Raw genomic sequence first — 22,752 nt, forward strand, 5'->3', positions numbered from 1 at the left:
GAGAACCTTTGCCGAGTGGACTAAGAGCAGGAAGCAGTTGCTTTGGAGAAGAATGATCATCACAAGTGTTTTCAGCACTTCCCATGTGGAGCTGGAAGCTTGCAGTCCTTCACTGCACTTTGGGCTTGGTGCACTCTAGTCTGAGGCTTCAGCCTCCAGAGAGAATCTGTATGTTTTCAGCAGGATTTATTGCTACCTGGTGTTCTGAATTTTCTACATAAATAAGCTTTTTACTGTCGTTTAGAAGACAAAACACGGATGGAGTAAAACAAGTTTGCTAGCACCAGGGTTTCTGAGGACTTCATGGCCCCCGACAGCAGCCAAAGCTCCCCCCAGGAGAGCCAAGGCTGCTCTCCTGGGCTTGGCAGAGAGATGCCTGCTCCGCTGGGCACTTCCCGCTCGTGTTAGCATAGCCCAGCCTATATTGTGCGCACACCCAGTCGTACCTCATTTTGCCACTGGACTGAGGCCAAAAGCACAAGCATTACAGGGAATATAAAGCAGGAGGTTACTGGAAAGAATCACAAACTAACGTGCGACTGGACCAAATTTTTGCAAAGAGCAGAAAATGTGATCTTTGCTATAAACTGTACTCGCATTCCATGTAGCTGTATAGATGATTGAGGCATTTAATAAGTGTTTTTATTGAGTATAGTTAGAGAGCAGCTGCAGAAATATTGAGTGCTTCTGTTAATTTTTTTTTTCTCTGTAGTTTTGGAACTGCAAAATCTCAGAAGAAAACTGGAGACTGACACAGGTCAGGGTGATTCCTCAAGTGTTTGCTCTTCTGAAAGAGAAACTGCTTTTGGGGAGTGGGAATGATGACAGGGGCAAAAAGGAAAAGAAGTGCCGTCTGGAGGAAGATCCAGGCTGTTCGCTTTGAGGATGTCAAAGTCTGGTGTATGAGAAGGCTTCCCATCTTGAAATGGATGCCTGTCTACAATTGGAAGGAAAATTTGATTCCTGATACGGTTTCTGGGATGACGCTAGCCGTCCAACAGGTGACTCAAGGTACAATTAACTCATTTCAGATTCATATTTTGAAATCTGGTCATGCTCAACTGGTCTGGTCTTCTTTTACTTTTTTCTTTTTTTTTCCCTTTCTTGTTTAGTATTATCTTAAAGCTTAGATTAAAAAAAAAGACATGCTTATATATCTCATTTTATTTAGATTAAATCAACATCATCGGGAAAAAATGTATAGCCTTAACTCTTATGTGTGTATAGTGTATGTGCAAATGTGGATAGAAATGCCGTGTGTTATTGTAGCTAATTTCTGTGAGCTGGAACTTTACTACATATCCCATCCCTCTGACAATTTTTCAAAGACTTAATAGAGATGATAAGAGAGCAGTAACTCTAGTCACACAGCATATGGTTACATACAATGTTTTATCAGTTAAATGACCACCTTTCCATATTTCAAAAGGTAAACAAAATTTATCTCCATGATAATTGCATTGTAAGACAATGTTCTGGAGTAAACATTGGCATTGTACTGTTACCTGTGGAAGCCCAAGTGAAGCAGGAAAAATTAACAATTTTCTGGGTATAATGGGTGCTTCTGGCACAGACGTTACCCACGGAGAGGATCTGGAGGATCTGCCTGCATCTGTGGCTTGCGTACTTCAATGTCTGTGATGATTTACTGCTGCATTACACTACCTACCACGTCTCTTTTCAAGCAGCAATACGAAGTAGGGGTGGAGCTAGACTGCATTTGGCAGCTTAAAAAAGAAAAAAGGAAAAAGAAAAACTTCCAAAACCAAAAGCCTGAACAATGACCTGCAGAAACCTAAAGTCGCAGTAATTTGTGTTTGTAAAGTGATTGCTACTGAGAAATAAATGATTTTTTCAGTTTTTGATGTGTCTTTGATAGTGTCACCTTCTTCTGGCAGTATTTTATATTTATCTCAGGCAAATCACAACTTCTTATCTGCCTCAGATGGACTTTAACTCCTTCCCTTATGTAAACTATGCATTATTTCTTAACAATTTCCCACATTAACTACGCTTAACTATCATTCATGTTGTTAAATTATAAGTACTCCTTTAATTTAATTATGCTGGAGCTGGAAACAACCGGTTTGTGTAAGTATTTGTGCTTTTAAAGTAATTAGGAACATCTGCATTGGCATGATTTAACTTTAAGAACCTTAATACCATAACACTGTAAAGTATCTAATTTCTCACTGGTATGTGTGTATACTACAATTGCAGTTAAAATGCTGCTAATAACAGTATGTTGAAATGCATAAAAAATACTAAGTTATACAACAGTTCTGCACTGCTGGTAGCTTTAGCCAGGATTTTCTTGGTTTTTTTCCTTGTACCAAGAAGTAATTTAATGTAACAGAAAAATTTAAGAAGATCTAGTGAAGACAGAAAATATTGGTTTTGTTTTTCTATATTATCCTTAAGTATTCCAGAAATAATTTTATCTTTATTTTATGCTATTAAAAAACAAATACATTGAAACTCTTCCCTCCTGCTGACCTGCTTTTTCTTTCTCTCTTTTCACTGCTTCTCAAGATTTCAGAATGATTTTAGGGGATGGGAAAGGAGGAGAGTTAGATATCAAAGCATTTTATCATGTTTGTGGTACTTTAACTTGAACACAACGTATTTATTTAGACCCTGCTTGCATTAGCTCTTTTGCTAGTGTTGTAAGCTTTCCAGTTACCGGGAATATCCTTTAGTGTTTTCACAGAGAGGGTTGTACAAGAAAATTAAAAGTCACATTTATTATATAGCATGAAGGGAGAAGACCCCAAATTCTGAGAGGTCTTATTGTGTCTGTTTCCTGCCACCCACAAAATAAAACAAGAAGTTCTGTAACAGAATGAAAAGCAGAAATTTGAACAATGGTAGGAAAAAATTAGTAACTAGTGATAACTGACATGCGGAGCACAGTGTCATCTGGTGTTGCAGCAACAGGTTTAAGTAAATTCAAGTATATGGAAATACATTTGAGTTATGGAGTATATGGAAAAATCTGGGCTCGTGTTCGTATGCAACAGTTTTCTGAGTGATGAAAGCTGCATACTCCAAGGTAGAGAGCAGTCCAGTAGTTTAAGCATAATTAAGACAGACCTTCCAAGTGAGCTGTGTTTTTCACAATTTGCTACTGTGGGATTACTTACTCATCTGGCATTGGCCATGTTCAGACTTTTCAGGTTGGCAACTGCTCTGATCTGGTGTAATATGTCTGTATTCCAACTTCTAATCTAAATTTCTGATTATACAGCTCCTTCCCTTTGTAAAGGAAGGAAGGAAAGAGGAAAGTCGCTGTCCTTAGTGTGTCATAGTGACTGCAACAAAGATAAGGCTCATAACTGCTCCTCACAGGATTTTCAGAAATTGTTTCTGGACAATTCCTATGCAACAACAGGTTTTGGTGTCTGCCTTACAAGGGAGAAAAACAAAAGAGCAAATTAATAGAAATACTGGCAATCAATGTATGCAGATAATGTTTGCTCCCAAAAAGTCTTTTATAAAACTATAGGGTATTTCAGAATAGCTGTTCTTATGACATCTTTTAGTTTGGACAAAGTTTTAAAGAGATATTAGAATTCATCTTCTGATGTTCAGGGTCAAAAACTGTTAGTTTCTAAATGTGACTTAAGCCTTCAAACTCCAGTAAGATACCTTCAAGTCAGCTATTTGAAAACTGAAACACTTGAGCTCATATATTGGTTTAGGTTTAAATATCTTCCATCATGACACACATAAACTAGAAACTATGTTCTGTGGTGACAGAATCTAGGAATGGTGTACAAGAAAGACATGCTACCTGAGTATTTAATTGCCTTTACTTCTGTGTACAGTGTGGAAGGAATGGATCTTTAGAAGGTAAGATGTTACCTTGCCTAAGACTGATCTAAGGTTAAACCATATGCCCCTGTGCCTAAGGTACTATCCTTACCGTCTCACAATGTTATCCAATAAAGAATATAATAATTATCAAAGAATCCGTAAGAAGTTGTGTAATAATTTCTGCAGAGATTGAATCTTCTCATGTTGCTTTTCAAATGTTTTTGAAACTTGTTTTAAACATGCCCAAGTCATATTTGACCATTCAGAGGGAATCCATTGATTGATAGCATTCAGTGCAACTAACGGATCTGGTACTGGGGTGGGGAGAGGAGACGAAGAACTGTAGGGAGATGGGAAGGAAGGGCATGGGATTGTCATGTTGTGTTGCTTGGTATTTGTGATGAAAGACTCATTGTTGAAACAGTCATTCTCAAGGTGTTCCTATAGTTTCATTGTCTGCTAAAAATGCCAAATTAATCTTAATTCATGAGTCCCAAAATTCACTGCTGAACTCTTCTGTCCAATTCATCTATTGAAACAATACTTAAATGGTGTCTGTATGTCCTCTAATTTTAGAGTCCTTTAGCTAATTCCACAGAAGATGGAGAAAGAAGTGTCTAAGATCATTATGTTTCTACAGATTGTTGTACTGAGTTCTGCTGAAATGGAGTTAATTTTCCCCATGGCAGCCCTCATAATGCCCTGCTTTGTATTGGTAGCTAGAAAGGTGTTGATAACACACCAATGTTTTGGCTACAGCTGAGCAGTGCTGGCACAGCATCAAGGCTGTCTCTTCAATATTCCCCCCTCACCAGTAGGCTGGGGGTGGGCAAGATCTTGGGAGGGGACACAGCCAGGACAGCTGACCCAAACTGGCCAAGGGATATTCCATGCCATATGACATCAGCTCAGCAATAAAAGCTAAGAGAGAGGAGGAGGGGGGCATTTGTTATTATGACATTTGCCTTCTGGAGCAACCACTACACATCCTGGGAAGTGGTTGGACATCACCTGCTGATGAGAAGTAGAGAATAAATCTTTTTGTTTTCCTTTCCTTCCGCATGCAGCCTTTGCGTTTGCTTTATTAAATTGCCTTTATCTTGACCCACGAGTTTTTTCCATCTTATTCTTTCCCCCACCCCTGTCCTGCTGAGGAGGGGAGTGACAGAGCAGCTTGGTGGGCACCTGGCACCCGGCCAAGGTCAACCCACCACAGTTGTATGAAAATGGCCAGTTGAAACAGACCCTAAAAGTTCTAAAAAGTGATAATAGAAACTCATACATTATTAGGCATTAAATAATCTGTGTAGCAACCCCCCCCCCAAAAAAAAAAGCAACCCACCCTTTCAAAGGTACCAATTGCTGGAAAGATTCAACTGGAGCTTGCACGGTCTCAGACTGAAAAGTGAGTCTGCCGCAAGTCAAAACCAGGAAAAGAAACAAGGCTTCATTAGTTCCAGCACAGCAAACGATCATTAATAATATAGAGCTCAACACTTTATTTTTCAGATGTAGAATTCTTATTCTTACTCTGATACTTACAGTTGAAAAATAACCTTTGAATATAGAATGAAGTTTGTCATCCAGTCTTGAAGTTTGTTATATACCTTCACAGACGGTTAAGAAATTTGAGCTTTCATGTTTTTGGTAGTCTCTACCTAATTTGTCTGTGTTTCTCAAAATTCTGTTTTTTATAGAGTAAAGCAAGATGTCTCTAAATTAACAAATAAATCTTTAATTTGCTTCTTGGACGAGCACTTCATTCCTCTCTCCCCTTTCCCTTTAAAATGTATTAATACACGATCTTCAATCACCGTAAAAGTTTTTTCTTCCTGTTTCATTCTGTGTTCCTCACCCATACACACAAATTCAATTACTAGGTCCATGTAGATGTCTCATAAGTGCCTAATCTGTTTTTTTCTCTCCAAATTGAAATTGTGCTAACAAAACAAAGGTTCTCCAGTGTAGGGATCTAGTTCTCAGCAAGCTGCTCTTGCATTCCTTACTAGTCAATGGAGATCTAGTTGATAAGAATTAGTGAAATGTATGGTGTTCCATCTGCTTGCGGGAGGTGGTGAATGACTGCCTTCACGCAACCTTTTTTATTTCTTTCATTCACTTATTAAACTGTCTTAATCTTGACCCACAAGTTTTCTCACTTTTGCTTTTCTGATTCTCTCCCCCATCCTTTGAAGGGGAGTGAGTGAGTTGCTGGGTGGGTGCTTAGCTGCACCACAGGTGTGATTCTCCTGACTAAATCTAATCATCTACTTTGTTAAGGTTGATTGATTATGTTGGTAAGATTTCCATTGACTGTAGCAGGGGACTGGCTCAGGTGTAGACACTGATGATGTAGACAGAAAAATTTAGGTGTGATGTGTCCCAGCCATTATCTTTGTGGCATTGTGGGTAATAAAACGTGTCTAAAGGCTGGTCTTACTGTTTTCTTTTCTGTAACTCATCCATTGACGTGTCACAATAATACCAGAATTCTTTTTGTGGCTTGTTCATGTGACCTGGACACCACCTACTTGTAGAAAAGCATACTTTGATCAAGCTGTGTCTGAATTTTTCTGAGCTTCCTTGCATGGTAATATTGATGCATTATGATGCAGTCTTTACATGGAGCTAAATCTCATAAAGCTGCTGTTGTGTTTTTTCTGTAGCCTTTTGAACATGTGCTGTAGTCCCTTCGTATCTGTTCAGAATGCAGCTGCTTAGCCCATTTTCACAGTCTGTTGTAACTTTTTATTGCACCAAGCAAATTATTCATCTTTACTTTCAAGGCCTTTCATAAGTGATCTTTCCTGGCATCATTTATTCATTACCAAGCTGTTGATTCTTCTCTCATTAATTCATTCTGCTAGCCACCTTCATCCAGTCTTGACTTTTCAAACAAATAGCTTTGTGCCTTCTCTTGGGATTTAAATTATGCAATGTGTGCTGGTTAGTATATCACATCTCAGTATTTGCTTTTGGATTGTAATTTAGAATGTGTTTTTTGTGTTTTGTGTGTTTTTTTTTTTTTTTTTTTTTTTTTTTCCTGGGCAGAACTGTGGATACTGGCTACATAGACTGGCATCTAGAAGCCATGTAGGTAATGCTGCAACCATCAGTAAGCTTCTCTGACTGTCATGGACAGTAAAAAAAGTAAATCTAAGTTTGTCTGAAAAAATCTATGCAAATTTACCCTCTGACATGCAACTGAGTTCATTGCCAGTAAAATTATCCCCTAAGTTAGTCTGCTTGAATATGTATATTACTGTACATTATTTATGTATGTCAGTTCTCTATATAGTTAGGGGACGCAAATGTACCTGAAGTACTTTGGTTAGGACAAGATACAATGTGAAAATTAAGTGCCCTGATTAACACCTGAAATTGCCTTACTCTTTCTGGATGTAAATTCCTAATATAGGTACCTAACTTCAGACAATGTCAGTTGTTCCCCCCAAGCTTCTTCCAAAACCTCACTTGAGGTTTTGATAATTATAGCCCTCTTCAGAAATCCATTAATGACCAGAGAGGCTCCTGCTTGGACAAATGAATAACTTAAGTTCTGTTTTGTCATTCACTGGGTGATGATAACACTTGCACCCTGCACTTTTCAGTATAGGATCTTGGAGCTCTTTACACTGTCCAGTAATAGAAAAGTATATGGGGAGGGAAATTATAAACACCAAAATGTTTTTGCTTAAAACATAGAAATGACTAATTCATTTCTGTATTGACAATTTATGGTGCAAAGAATACAAGTTTCAGTTGTTTGCTACTAATATGAATATTGAACGTCACAACTGAGTTAGACCCTTCCAAAAAAACCCCAAACCCACAAATGTTTTTTCAGCCTTAGAAAAAAAAGAGGACAAAACAAAGACATGGTACTTTCTGCTTAAGTATTTGGTCAAAACTGAAGCCTCAATTCAAAATTAGAACTTTGTCTCAGTTTTCGTGAAGGATGACGACTTTGCCCATGTGAGAGACTGTCAAGCACATGGATCTGTAACTGATTAAACACAGAAAATGAAACACACTCAGATCAAGGGCTGAGGTGGATAATTGTTATCTCAGAATTCGAAAGAATAGATAAGTGACATTGCAAATCCAGTAGCAAGTACCTTTAATGATTCTGTCAAATTTGGAATGATTTTCTATGTTTGGATCATAGTGAGTATAGTGTTGTATCCAAGTTACAAGTCTGCATTGCAAATAAGGGGCTGGACCAGATGCAAGAAAAAAAGATGTATTTCCCTTTAAAGATAATAGAATAGTATTTGCATGTATAGCAATAAAGGATACCAGAGCAATTGATTCTGTTACCCAATTCTGAAGCAAGGCTCTAGGTCAGCTAGGGTTTTGCTTCAGATTTATAATGCATTCTAAAGACAGCTCTGCTGATGCTTTCAGTAGTGGTAGTTTTAATAATCTGCTGGAAAATAATTAGCCTATTTGAAAAAAACAGGTTGTTAGGTGGGTTAGGAGCTGCAAAGGAGCTGATGACCACAGGTAATACTGACTGTTGATCCATTACTTGAAATATAGTGTGTAATTTTGCTTGCCTCTGTTCATGGAAGATGATTTCAAACTTCAGTGGAAGAAGAAAAGGTTAGAAGAAGGATCAGAAAAACAAAGATTATATTTGGGAGAAAACTTAAGTAGCCTGGACAGATTATATAAAACCTGAGAAGGTAGATGATTGTTCCTTATCAGGAAAGGTATTTAAAGTAAAAGAAAGACAGTTGCAGCACATGGACAAACGAGTATAAAGTAGCATGAATATATTTAGACTTAAAATTGGAAGTAGTTCTAAAAATATTCCATTAAAATATTGGGATAAGAAGATGTATCTCCTTATCACATAATTCTATTCCATTCCATACATCCACATATATGTACTAAATTATACGTTTGTCTGTCATACAAGGGAACAGAACACAGGGCACAAGGAGGTTCCTTCATAAATTTATACTTCCTTTCAAATTCTGCTGCTGGTCAAAAAAAAAAAAAAAGGAAGTTTTAAACTGAGGTGTATCTATTAATAAGCTAAGATAAATGTGGGGTTTTTTTCCACTAAAATACTGTCACTGTATTTCTGGATTCAGTTTTTATCTTGCTAAGTTCCTTGTATTTGCCTGGATTCAAAAACATTATGCTATTTTTTTTGAAATAAACATCTGTCCATGTGCTATACTGCATATACTCAAAAGTTGCCCATGTGGAAGCATGTGGGTATAAGATTTGGACTTTCAAATTTATCAGATTTAGGACTATGGCAGTGTTTGTAATTTTTTTTTATTTTTTAATTTTTTTTAGTCAGCTAGCACATGAATACACTTCATATAGAATTTATATGTAGTGTTATATGTTTGCTGCCTGAACAAGAAATGCTTTGGCTCAGATGGGTTTTGGAGGGCTGTTTTTCTGGGGGTGGAGTGCCCTTGAGACATATTTCCTCTAAAAGTGAAATATGTAGATGGCATTTGATGAAATCAGTATTGTTATTCCTGCCAATTTCTTTTTTTCATTCTGCAAGCCCAATAACAACTCACTGAGGATTGGTGTGTTTTGTATGTTTTAATTAAAGTTAATTTAATCTCTAGCTGGATTTATTGCTGAACAACTAATCCCTTAACACTGGCTGGAGATCTTGCCATTAAAAAAATGAACTATATTGCCTTCATGCATTCCAGAGCTGGTACCCAGTGTTTTGGGAGGCATGATGCCAAAAACTTATATATATTTTTTTAGCTTTTAATGGAGGAATCCCAGCTGTGTCTTCTCAAGGGTGATGGTTACTGGGGTTTTTTTTCAGGCTCTGACCGTAAATGTAGACATAAATATACCCTAAGCAGACTAACTGGAGCTAATAATTTTATTAAGGGGAAGATCTGTCTTGTAAATATACATCTGGTGTACAAATAGCATGTGTAGATGAAACTGAACAAGCACATTTGGAAACAGAGCCAGAAAAATCTCATAGAGAATGCATTGGAGAATCCATGCAGTTCATAAATGATTTGTGGAAGTGAGTGTCCAGCTGAACTCTGTTATAGTTCTCCCATACAAAGAATAATGATGTAAGCTGATCATGGAATGTAACATATTAGTAAGTAAATGTAGGGCAATGTTTCATATTTATACAACTTTCCAGCAGAGGAGAAAGGCACTGGTGCTGCTGTACATGCAATATTTCATTTCTAATGTCTATTAAAATAGGCAAGTTACACATGATCTAATACAGACCTGTCTGACAGACTACTAGAAATGTGAATTAATCTTCCGAATGACCTCTGAATCCTTTGGAGCCTAATGTCCCAGTACACTTGTCTTAGAATGATCAGATAAGCTGCGTAGATGCCCGATGCCGGCGCCGGGGAGGTGCCTGAGCACCATGGACAGAGACTGGCAAACCCAGGAAATGGTTCCCTGAAGGAAGCAGAAGATGAAATCACCTATAATCTTCCAGGTCAGAGAGATCAGGAAAACTCTTAGTGTTGAGATCCTCGGCCATCAGTTTGTCAAAATGGATGCCCTTTTCATGGATTTCAAAAAGTCCAGTTCATCTTGATTTTAAGGCCTGTCATCAGTCATGATTGATCATTGTTTCTCCACAGCATTGATGCTTCTCAAAAGACTACCTCATAGTTACCTGCTTGCCAGGAACTTCTTACAGGTTTCATTCTCTGTTTATTCTTACTGAGATGCAGAGGAATTTCCCTATAATCCACTTTCAAAATGCCTCTTTAATTTGTTTTTATGAGTGCACCATTGAGAGAACTGATACAGAGCTTTTCAGGTTTCAGAGGTAAATGACATTATTTCCAAAGGATCATTTTGTGTTAATAGCTCTTAACAAGCCACTGTAAAAGAATCTTCCAGAACTGTAGGTTTGTATATGAAAATTGTTATTAAATACAGTATTTAAAATGTTTTCTCTGGTGATGGTTCTTTTTTTTTTTTTTTCCAATAAGTTTGCTAGTTAGAAATTGAAGCCTGCAATAAGAATCACTGGGTGTCTGATTTGTTGGTTCTCCAAGAGGGATTGATAGGGTACTCATTAAATATGTGTTAATTCTACATTTTAGGGCATCTACAGGAAATATCTTTATTATTACCTAATTCAGATTTGTGAACAAAGGGAGAAATTGTCTTTTTCTGAAGCGTCAGAGAGTGACCACAACTGCAGATAGCATTTTGAGTGGGCTAAGATGTATTAGTGTCATTTTGGGTTCTGTGCTGTGCCAGAGAATTGTTATGCATCTTGTGCTGGTTGGAGAGCATGGTTTTCAATGATGCTGTGTTGCACAATGTTATCTTATGGTAAGGAGGTAGTTAAAACAAAGAACCACAATATGAATGTATTGTATCTAAGTTTATTCTTTGTTTGGATTTCTTTCCATGGAAATGATACTTTTATTTGAAAACATTGATGTCACTGCCATGGAGGCTTCTCCATATTACCAGTGAAGATTATGTGGGTTCCTTATTTTATGATCTGTTTCTTTTGAGTATTATTACTATTTGGAATTTAAAAAATTAAAATAATGTTTCCTGTCTTTTGACTAGTTCTTGAGCATATTGAATGCATTGTAGCAAAGTTTAATATGAAAATTAATGAAGTGAGCTGAAATATACTACTGGTTATATCTTTAAAAGTATTTGAACCTTTGAACATTATATGGCTAATCAAAAATCCTGAAGTCTTTACTTGTTCTGTTTTATAATGCTCCTCTGCTCTTGCACACGACTGACATGCTTTAGTCATGGGAAGAAAAAGCTAACAAACAGAGCCAGGACTAGAGTCAAAGGCTGGTAATTTTAGCTCCGTCCTGTCTGCAATGACCTCACCATGAAAGGAACAAGACACCACTTCTAGGAACTTAATACAATATGACCATGAAAGGGGAAAAACAGGGGCTGGATTTATGTTTAGGTTATCTGCCTGTAAACAAGAGATATTCTCCATCAGCAAGTCTGTACGTAAAGCAAAATTCATGTGGGATAATGGGAGTTTGCTGGGCAATGTAACCCCTTTTCCACTGTTTAACAGGGCTCATGCCTGATTTCTGTCAGCCAGTTCTTCTGGCCATACAGGTTCTTTCAGATTGTGCCTCTCTGTTCCCCTCAGCCCTGTTCAGAGAACTGATCTGAGATGTTGACATAGTTTCTGTGTGTGTGATCTAGGGCTGTGTTGAACTTCTTGTGCTCTACCCACAACATGCACAGTTTATGCTGGATCAAACACAGCTTGCCCATAATTGTCAAAGGTTTCAGACTCAGAAGGTTTTAGGAAACATAAAACCAGCGTAAACACATGTAGAGAAGAAAGAATTGGCTTTTACAGTCAGATGGTAACTGACTATTTTGCAGTAGCTGTACCCTGGTTTTCCTTGTAAATTTTGAGAGGAAGGAACAATGTATACAATTGTGCCCAGGTGGCCAAGAAGGCCAACAGCGTGGCCTGTATCAGGAATAGTGTGGCCAGCAGGAGTAGGGAAGTGATTGTGCCCCTGTACTTGGCACTGGTGAGGCCACACCTTGAATCTTGTGTTCAGTTTTGGGCCCCTCACTACAAGAAGGATGCTGAGGTGCTGGAGTGTGTCCAGAGAAGGGCAACGAAGCTGGTGAGGGGTCTGGAGCACAAGTCTTATGAGGAGCGGCTGAGGGAACTGGGGTTGTTCAGTCTGGAGAAGAGGAGACTGAGGGGAGACCTTATCGCTCTCTACAATTACCTGAAAGGTAGGTGGGTGTTGATCTCTTCTCCCAACTAACTAGTGATAGGATGAGAGGAAATGGCCTCAAGTTGCACCAGGGGAGATTTAAATTGGACATTAGGAAAAATTTCTTCACCGAGGGAGTGGTGAAGCATTGGAACAGGTTGCCCAGGGAAGTGATGGAGGTGTTTAAAAAACCTGTGGATGTGGCACTTTGGGACATGGTTTAGCGGGCATGGTGGTGTTGGGCTGATGGTTGGACTTGATGATCGCGAAGTTCCTTTCCAACCTCAATGATTCTGTGATTCTATACTGTTCTTAATCCTGGATTAACTGAAAATACTGTATAGTAAAAGAGCTAGTAGTTCCTCTTCTGGAAATGTTTTAGCTTAGCCTGTGGTGTATTACTGTACCCTTCCATTTTGTTTTGTAAAACTTCTAAGGTAACCTCCTCTTGAACTGAGTGATAAAGTTACTTAGAGTGAAAACCTGTTAAAAGTGAACTGTGTAGATTTTATAAGGAAAATTTCAAGGTCCAAAATTAACACAACTGAAGCACAAACTTAAAAATAATATGAACATAATCTATTTTCTGCAAAATGAACTTGATATTTTAAAACATATATTTCAAATTTGTTAACCTTTCCTAATGAAAAGGGTTTTTTTTTCTTCCCTTGTAATAACTGGTGGAGTTCAAATGTTTGAAGAAAAAATGCAAAGAGGAAAGCATGCAAAGGAACTCACTTCTGTAAGTTCTCTATGCATTGTTTAGCTGTTCTCCAATGTTTGAATAGGAATTTTTGGAAATAGGAATGCTTTCAGATGAAAATGTTCGATATTTGTAATTCTCTTGTTTAGTGTTAGAGAATTCTTTTCATTTAATGAGTATCTTAAACATAGAGAATTTTGCAGATCATCTTAACCAGGATTTATAGACCTCTCTCCAGTAGTGCTTGTAAGGTGCATACCTGACTCAGCATTCAGTACTGAATCTTGTGTATTTCCCTTACGTTTGTCCACAAAGAGAGAACACTTCATTTCAATTGTTATAATTAAAGTTGGCTGAAGTTATAGTGATTTTTCTAGTTCCTTTACTTTTTGGGGAGTAAAATAAATTAGCCTTGCATAATGTTTTTTTGCAAGACTGGAATATCCATGCAGTGAATAGTGAATTAACGAAAAAGTTTTTGCTTGTTTTTGGTTTCATTCATAAAATGGTTATAATGGAAGAGCTTTTCAGTGTTGAACAAGCCTTAAAAATCTCTCTCTCTTTCTCTATTTTTTTTCCCCCCAGTGCTCACTTTTGTCTGGACAGGGTCATGCAGTTTTCTCCTGTGCTGTTTTTATTCTCCTCAGGTACATCCTCTGTGTTGCTCTTAGGTCAGAATCTTCTTTCACATCTATTGATCATGTGAACATGGATGTAGAAGTATAATTTCAAAGATCTTGGTAGTTCATGATAATGGTGTGCTAAGAGAAAAACACAGAAGTGGTCAGTAGATACGCTAATTAAAGGCAAAAAAGCAGTGAAGTTCATTTCTGTTCAAAAGAAGGCATCGAAATTTTAAAACAGACATATTTTAAAATATCTCCTTTCCAAGTCACAACTGACAATGCTTCTTTTCTGAGTGCAGTGTGGATGAAGATGATTCATGTAAGACCCATCTCAGCAAAATCTTCACTGTGATGTGTTTCTAAGAACAGGTGAACTGCTACACCTCGTCTGCTTCACAGGGAACTTGACTCTTCCCACCTTTTGGCATTTTATTGCCTCCCCCCACCATGTGCTCTTTGTGACAGACTGAAATGCAAATCCAGGAAGAGAGGTCTTGAATCAAAATATTTGGAATTGCCACTGAAAGCCTGTAAGAAAAGACACTCTTTGGCACTTTATATTATTAAAAGCCCATACATTAATGTTTCAGGTAAAAAATGCTTTCTGGATCAGTCAGGAAAGTTTGGTAAGAACAATTAGTCCTACACATTTAACTTTCTTTAGAGATTTCAAATGTACACAGAAGGCAATTCCATTTCATAGACCTGAATCACCTCTGTCACAGACTATGCATGGTCGTTCTACCAATACACGCACATATACACTAGCTTAGTCTGGTCACTCAGGTTGACGGTGGTCTTCGGAAAGGCACCTTGTGTGTTACACAAGCCAATCCTGTACTCCTTACCACTTGACAAGGTACTCACCAAGATTTATGGAGCAGCTCTGCCAGGCAATGTCTCCTACTTTTAGTTTCTAGGAGAAAAAAACTGATATGGCAGTAGAGGCTGCTGGTCAGAAGCATAGTCTGGGCACTATGCTAACTTGTGAGAAGTCAATACAGACTTAGGTATCTAAAGCTGAACAGCAACCAAAGCTCTGCTTTGCAGGAATGTCTCTTAAAAGATGATCGTTTGGCATATTCTGAGACTTTCTAAGAAAAAGATGGATACTATCTTCTATACCTAAACAATGAAGTTAACTAGTAAGTTGTAAAGTTAAATCTTAACCAATTCAATTCATTCTCCATCTCAACATGAAATCAAATACTTTTTGTTTCTGGACTGACAGCTTTACATAGCAAAATGAAACAAAACAAAAGAATTAATATGAAAAGGATTAAAAAACCCAGACACTTAAAGACAATGAACTCTGGAATATTTTTTTGTTTAAGAAATTAGAAGAAAGAAGACTGAAGGGGCTTCATCCAAACCAAAATTATAGGTTTTGAACTCTTCGTAAGAAATAACCATCTGACCACCTGCAGCCCTGGCAGTCTCAAACTGTGTCTGTGAGGGTGGGGGTGAAATGGTGCTACCTCCTCCTGTGAGGATTGTCTATTAAAAAAATCTTTGGAAACACTTATGGAGACAACCTGGAAACATGGTAGCTGGTGCCATAGATTGTACCTGTGACCCGTTTGTTTCTGCTGGTGACGAAGACTCAGAAGGAAGTGTGAGAATTTTGATGATAGGCAACAGATGAAAAACATACCATAGTTCTTCCTGATCCTCATTGTACAGTAGCTGGCTTATGTTCTAGGATTTTTAAAAGAAGGTGGTTTTTTTCCTGCTCTTAATAAAATTGTAGACTTTTCCTCATTAAAAGAAATCGAATGCAGAACAGTTTTATCTTCATATAGTGAAGTAATTCCATTTAATTTTCTATAGGGCTGGCCTTTGCGGTTCTGTCTTCAGTCCATCCAGTTTTTGGTTTATATGGCTCTTTCTTCCCTGTCATTATTTACGCCATATTTGGAATGGGACGTCATGTTGCAACAGGTAAGTGTCTGTTTGCTAAGAACGTTTTCAGAAATAAGTATTGGAAATTGAACCTTTTTTTTTTTTGCTATATGATCAATAGAAGGAAAATTATCTAAAACTAAACAGAAATAGGATGTTTCTGTGCTTCTTTTTACAATTATTTGTTGCCAGTTTAAGTACTTTAAAGACCCTCATTAGGAATTTAGTGGAGTTACTCCTGACGTTTTGATTTAATATTACATTGACACTTCCTTTGTAAATGTAGTTTACTAAGGGTTTTTGTATTTTAACTGTATTTTAGAAATATGCTTCAGACTAAGATTCTAACAAAGGGCTCAGCCAACAAGATATGTGCAAACAGGAAGGAAAAATGTTCGACTGCATCTTAAACCATGGACAACACATTATTTCTCACCCGTCTAGAACACAAACCCTGCATTTCTCAGAAAAAAAGTTTTCTGTGCCTACTACCTGCTATAGTATTAAAGCTAGAGATTCTCCCAATGAGTTCAGTACAACTCCTGCCCCCTTGCAGAGTGATTAGGAAGGCAGTGAAAGGTGCTCTCTGGCTACTATGCTAGTAGTCACAAGTTCCTTGTTTACTCTCAGCAGAGCCAACAGCAGCTGCACGACTTGAATGACTTTGATCTTCTAATAGGTTGTTGAACGCTCTGTTTCTGATTCCAAAGAATCACAGAATCATTAAGGTTGGGAAAGACCTGAAAGATCATCAAGGGCAACCATCAACCCAACACCACCATGCCCACTAAATCATACCCTGAAGTGCCATGTCTACAGGCTTTTTGAACACTTCCAGTGATGGTGACTCCACCACCTCCCTGGGCAGACTCTTCCAATGTTTGACCACTCTCTCAGTAAAGAAATTTTTCCTAATATCTAGTATGAACCTCCCCTGGCATCAAAGCTGGAAATAATACTCATGAGATTGAACAACAAATTCTTTGCTGTGCAGAAGTGGGCACTTGGTGGCTTCTAAAGTTTGCAGGAAGGATGAGACAGGCCCAGTAATAAAGTACAGTAGGACTGGGTAAAGCGAAGCAGCCTCTGTGGTCATAAGATTTAAACAGGGAGGAGGTTTGTTTTCCTTGTGGAGGAGAAAGACTCCTGAAAAGAGGAAAGATTGTTCTGGGTGCTCACACACAAAATGAACTCTGTAGAATCTGATTACTTGAGTTATGCACTGACGAATTTTCTAGTAAGAAGTTAGTCACATATTTTGAGCACCATCTTTGTTCAAAACTATTCAGTTGCATTATTAAAAATTGCCAAAGAGCTTTAAATCATCTTACAGCAAAAGCAAAGCTGAAAGTACTTTTTTCCAAAAGGCACAGAAAGTATTTCAGCCTTTTGATGTCTGAGAAAGATCTGTGGATGCTGTTAGTGACTTCACCCTGTGATGAGTGATGGCACGTACTCAGCTCATGTAAGAAAGAGAAGCATTTTAAAAAAGTGAAAATTTAGAATGTGGAAAATAATTTTGATACTTGAGCAGAGATAGATTAGTATACTTTTAAAAACTTTTTTTCATTAAATATATTAAAACATGAACCTATATTAAAAATTAATAATTTAGGAATGTGTTGTCAGCAGTTTATTGGTGTAAGATTATTAGGAAGACAAGAATCCATCTTATGATCATATGTAGGAAAGTAAATAAATAAGTATATGGCTGACATAAATTCTAGTAATGAAAAGAAATGATAAAATGGGTAAGTACAAGCAGCTAAGTCTAATGTTTTATCCTTGGGAGGCAATACTGTTCAGAGAACGATTTGCTGAGAGTCCCACAGCTCCATGGCCACAGATTCCTGCACAGTCCGTGGTGAGGAAACCTGTTCCTTTCACAGGTGTCTCTTCCAGAATTTAATCTTAAGACAAAAAGGACACAAAACAGTTCTTTTGCTATCATGAATATATTTTTAATTCAGTGTGTGTGTCATATGCTGTTGATCCCTTTGGTAGAAATGTCTCATGCACTCATCCCACCAGCCTCAGTTAAGGCGTTATGGTGTACAGGCTGAACTGGAGCTATACAGCCTGCCTCCGATGCCCAAATGTCTCATAATTCCTCACATACATTGATGACAATCTCTTCTCCTACCACCATTTTCTATAAGGTCAATGGGGTTCTCCATATGTATACAGGCTATAAAAGTGCCCTTTGTTAGTGAAGTTAGTCATGTTAATATGAAAAACAAAATTCAACAATGGCCAAGATCTGTCAACTTTTACTCACATGAGATGTCTCTTCTGTGACACAGCTGATCTAGTTTGAAAGAATACTGACCTGAGTAACAAACTCCTACACCTTTTTCTTGACTATTTTTGATATAATTGATCTTGGAGGATCTTTTGAGGCAGCTTCATCTGTCATAATACCACATACAGACCTTTGATTTCAAGTAGAATTTTATGTAAACTGTTTTCAAAACTGATTTTATGGAAGAAAAAAAAAAACAGTAACAAGGAGGGAAAGGGTTTTAAAAGAAAAAGGAGGAATTTGAAAAACAAGATGTCTACAAATAACCTGAATGTTTCTTGAAAAAACTGTATTTTAGGCACAGGTAAAAGGTGTATCATGAATCAAAAAAGAAAATGTGATCCAAAAAACCGTTCATGATCCAAAGGGAAAATTAAGGTGACTGACATATAGGTAAGAGTTTGGCCTTTGAAAAATTGAAAGTTTGACCAAATGAGGTGAGCAGGAAAGCCATGAATTGTGGAAAGTCAAACATATACAGTCTAGAAGGCTAAAAAAAGGAATTTGAATAGTGCCATGGAGAGGATGATCAAACTGGTAAAGTTCTTAAAAAACATCAAAATCAGGAACCCAGGAAAGAAACTGGTGGGACACCTTTCTGACAAGGCCACAGGACTGTCAATTTACCAGTGTAATTCATCTGTCAGTAGGGCTCTGGAGGGAATCCTGGGAACTGCAGATCTGTCTTGCACCCTTATTACAGTAGACTATAATAAAAGATAATATTAATGAAAGATATGTATAGTCAGAGTCTGTTGGAGAGGAGTTAATGTGACTCCTGTAAAGGAAAATCCTACCTCACTCACCCCCTAGAGTGTCAGTTTGAGTGTCAGTAAACACATGGTAAAAGGAAATATTTTGAATAAGATACCAAAATGGTCAAACAGCTACTGATAAAGTTCCACATTGAAGGTTACTAAAGAAACGAACTTGCCCTTGTGATAGAAGAAAAGTTATTTTATTAATTATCAGCAGGTTAAAAGATAAGAAGCAAAAAGTAGGACTTAGGGGCCATTTGTCAGAGTGGAGGTGTCCTTGGTAGGTTCCCAATGAATTCATGCTGGGAGGCTTGCTCTGTGAAGGCCAAGGTGAAGGTAGAACTGTGTTCAACAGTTCCTGCAACTGTAGAAATAGAGAGCACCATCAAATTGCTGAGAGAAGACTTTAAAAGATTTTTAAAGCGTAGAAAGAAAACACTACAGCAGATTGTGAACTTTTGGAGTCTGCTCCCAGAGGACATTGTGGAGGCAGAAAATAAAAGCAGGTTCAGAGATCTGACAAATTCATGAATGCTGGTCCATAAACAAAATCCAAAAGGGCCAGATAAGGATGTGCCTCCCTAACACAAGAGCTATGGATGCTGGGGGGTTATGAAGGGAATGGCCTGCAGAAAGTGGCCAAGCTTGTGTGCTTTTCCTGGGTAACACCTCCAATTGCCACAGCTGGAGGCAGAGTACTGTGCAAGATGAACCATTGATAGGGCATTTCTTATGCTCTTAGAGCTCTGCATGATGTGTTTGTGCTTTTTAATATTGAATTATCATCCTTATTTATCTGTGTGTCATTAAACCTACTTTACCTCTCTCAGTAAATAAATGTTTCTCTAATAATCTGCCTCCATTTATTAGAGCGCAGATTGTTGAGTTTTCAAACATACACATCTGCTAGCTATAATGAGCTAGGTACTATGTATACAGCATGAATTAATTGTCCTAGAAATCTGAATGGTGAACTTTTGGGATCCTCAGACAAAAAGGTGTTTCATCACACACAGGGTGAGTTAAAAGCATTTCTGATAACTTGAAATCATTGTGAATTGTTGTGTTTGAACCTCTTTTGTTAAAATGTCTAAAAGAATATGCTCACAAAAAATTGACATTAATTCACACATACAAATGGTATTTTACATGAAAAAATGTGTATTACATAAAAATATTACCTTAAAACCTGTTCTTAGCATGACAGAAATGCACAAAATGGCACTTTCACTCATAATGTCCATGTTTTAAAAAAGAAACCATGAGTCATGAGTTCAGACAGATACAGAATTACTGGTGACTAATGCATGGCTTTTCTTATAGGAACTTTTGCCTTAACTTCCTTAATATCTGCCAACGCAGTTGAACGCCTTGTTCCTTCAGTCAGCACTAATTTCACTGCAAACACTAATTCAGGAGTTTTGGGCCTATCGGAGTTTGAAATGCAGAGGATTGGAGTCGCAGCAGCAGTTTCATTTCTAGGCGGAATCATTCAGGTCAGTGGCGAACACATATTCTGTACGTTACTGATGCATTGCATTTGTGACAGCTATAACTTTTGTAATTTTTTTTTTTTATTTCTCTGAGAAAAATTGACCATGGGTCTGGTCCGATGTTCATGAATGATGAAATTAATGTGTTCTAAGAATTTGCTGCTTCTTTGTTGAGATGTAGTAATAGTCTGTGTACATGCTCCTAGGGTGTTGCAATATGAAATAAAACCACATTCAGTCAGCTATAATATAATATAATATTCAGTTGCTGTTGGTATTCCCTTTCCTTTTCCTTCAGAGACAAAACATGAATTAGCTCCTGGTAAGCACTGACATATTCCTGAGATTTTCTATTGCTCTTGGCTTGAAAAGAAATATTATACAATGTTCAATAATTAAAAACAGTAGGGAAAATGTCTTTAAATTCTCTTTAGAGTTCACATACCCATCATTAAAGAGAAATAAATTAGTAAACCAGATGTCTTCAAATGATTCTCTAAAACTTATTCAAATGATCAGAGGTCTTTTAAATTTTTTCTCTTTTCCTATTCTGACCACAAGCGCTGAGTTCCTTTATCCATTGCCAGTTGCTTAGGTCTTCAAAGAAGGCTTCCCCTTTTCCTTGTAAATATTAAAATGCATTTCTAGCATTCAACATTGCAACACATCCTGGGTACCGGGTCTCCTGAAAGAAACTTGGACTTTGGTGTTTGGTGCTTTGGATCCCTCTATCATGCGGAGGATGAGCGAAGGAGCTCAGAATGGGATCTCCAGTGCCCCACACACTTATCAGGAACTGGGGCATATGCTTATGTTAGTCAGTAGGAAATATCAAGAGGCATGGTCATTTCTGTTGCACTTTTCTCATTCTTTTGTTGGTTACAGAATTATGACTTGGGGTAGCAGCTCGAGGGAAACCCAACATACGGAACAGAGCTGATGCTGATTGTGCCTGGCTGCTGCATGTGCTGTCCCATTGCACCAGTGTGTGCAACACAACGCAGCATTATCTGCAGGGTGCTCGTAGCAGCAGAGTCCTCTGAGCATGCACAGGGCTCTTCACGTGGGAGTGCTGTGCTCACAGCCTGACAATCTCCTATGCTGTCCCCACAGAGGCCAAAATGCCTCAAGCGGGATGTCGGTGTCTGCATTTGATCTAACTTCAAAATCCAATGCAGAAATTTTTTGCTTAGCTGATGCAGAATCCCATTAGGTGTGTAAATTGTCTAGACCTCTTACTCTTTCATTCTGAAAAGTTCTGCTTTTTCATATGCCTTCAACCTCACTGGCTGACCTACCTCAGCCTATGTTCTGCTTAAGCCTGACTGGAATGAGAAGAACTAGAAAATCCTCTGCCTGCATCATCAAAGCAGGTCTGATAAGGAACTGTTCCATGTGCGTGGGCTCCTCTCCCAGGTCAGTAATGTCACTTGCGTTAGAGTCATACTAATACTGCTGGTGCTTGTAGTGCTGACACTAGCTCTTTATGTGAGTTTAGTGGTTAGAGACGAGATTAAAATACTTATTTCCTAAAGGAGTGCCTCGAAGATACTGATAGGTGATATGCAAGTGAAAGTCTGGATCAAGGATGTGATTAAACTTTGCCATCATTCCAGGTGCTGTAAAGCATGGGAATCCACATTTCTCATCATGTTTCCAGTCTTCTGGCTAAGAGTTGCTGCAATTCCCTGATAAGGTGACAGGGCACATCTTGCTGGTCTTGGAGAGCTAAGTCAGTGACCTGTTTCTATTTATCAGGTTAAACTAGAGATTAATGAATAGCTTGGAATAGATGAAGTACTCTGGGACAAGAAGAATGATATGATGCATTTTGAAGCAACAGTTTTCCATTGAAGGCATCCTGAAATAGAAAAAGAAGTGGAATTGTCCATGTAGTTGGTAGTTGGGATGGTACCTCTCTGGGAAGGGAGCAGACCTGGGTTACGGTGTCTGCGATAAGACTGTTTATACTGAAAAAGTCAAAATGCAGTGCTCTAACCGGCCACTAATTACACAAAAACGACTGATGCTATGGCTAATTCAGACCTTGGGCAGCTTCCACATGAAGGATGAAACATCTCTCTCCAAAACAACTAGTTCCTTCTTAGAAATAGTAGGTAAAGACCTGAACCTCCTTGGCCAGAAAAGCAATTTGATACTATTTTTCCAGTATCCTGGCTAAGTACTCTGATCAGCAAATAACATTAAAGAAAGAAAAAGGAAAAAAACATACAAAATAGTGAGTCACGGAGGGAAGGCAAAGGGAAGAGTTGTGTTTTTGAGATGAAATGCTGTTGGCTGCTTTGTGTTTGGTGAAGACCATGAGTGTGAATTTGTGTGTGAGGCAAGCTCTGAGCAGGCTTTGTGAATCTCAGTACCATCTAGACATGAAATAAATTAGAATGGTTTCTGATCATCAGACAAGAATAGGT

The 22,752-nt window shown here is 38.0% G+C and overlaps 1 protein-coding gene across 1 annotated transcript in view; it reads left to right on the forward strand.

Annotated features, from left to right (window-relative positions):
- Positions 1-821: 821 nt before the first annotated feature.
- LOC104625014 (anion exchange transporter-like) overlaps positions 822-22,752 on the forward strand; it is a 38,395-nt gene continuing 16,464 nt past the window's right edge. Inside the window, exons 1-3 of the mRNA XM_010292533.1 lie at positions 822-1,011; positions 15,696-15,806; positions 20,151-20,323. Of these exons, the coding sequence (XP_010290835.1) occupies positions 822-1,011; positions 15,696-15,806; positions 20,151-20,323 (474 nt within the window). The remainder of the gene's footprint in view (positions 1,012-15,695; positions 15,807-20,150; positions 20,324-22,752) is intronic.

Source organism: Phaethon lepturus, unplaced genomic scaffold (genome assembly GCF_000687285.1).
Source record: "Phaethon lepturus isolate BGI_N335 unplaced genomic scaffold, ASM68728v1 scaffold348, whole genome shotgun sequence".
Taxonomy (NCBI): Eukaryota; Metazoa; Chordata; class Aves; order Phaethontiformes; family Phaethontidae; genus Phaethon; species Phaethon lepturus.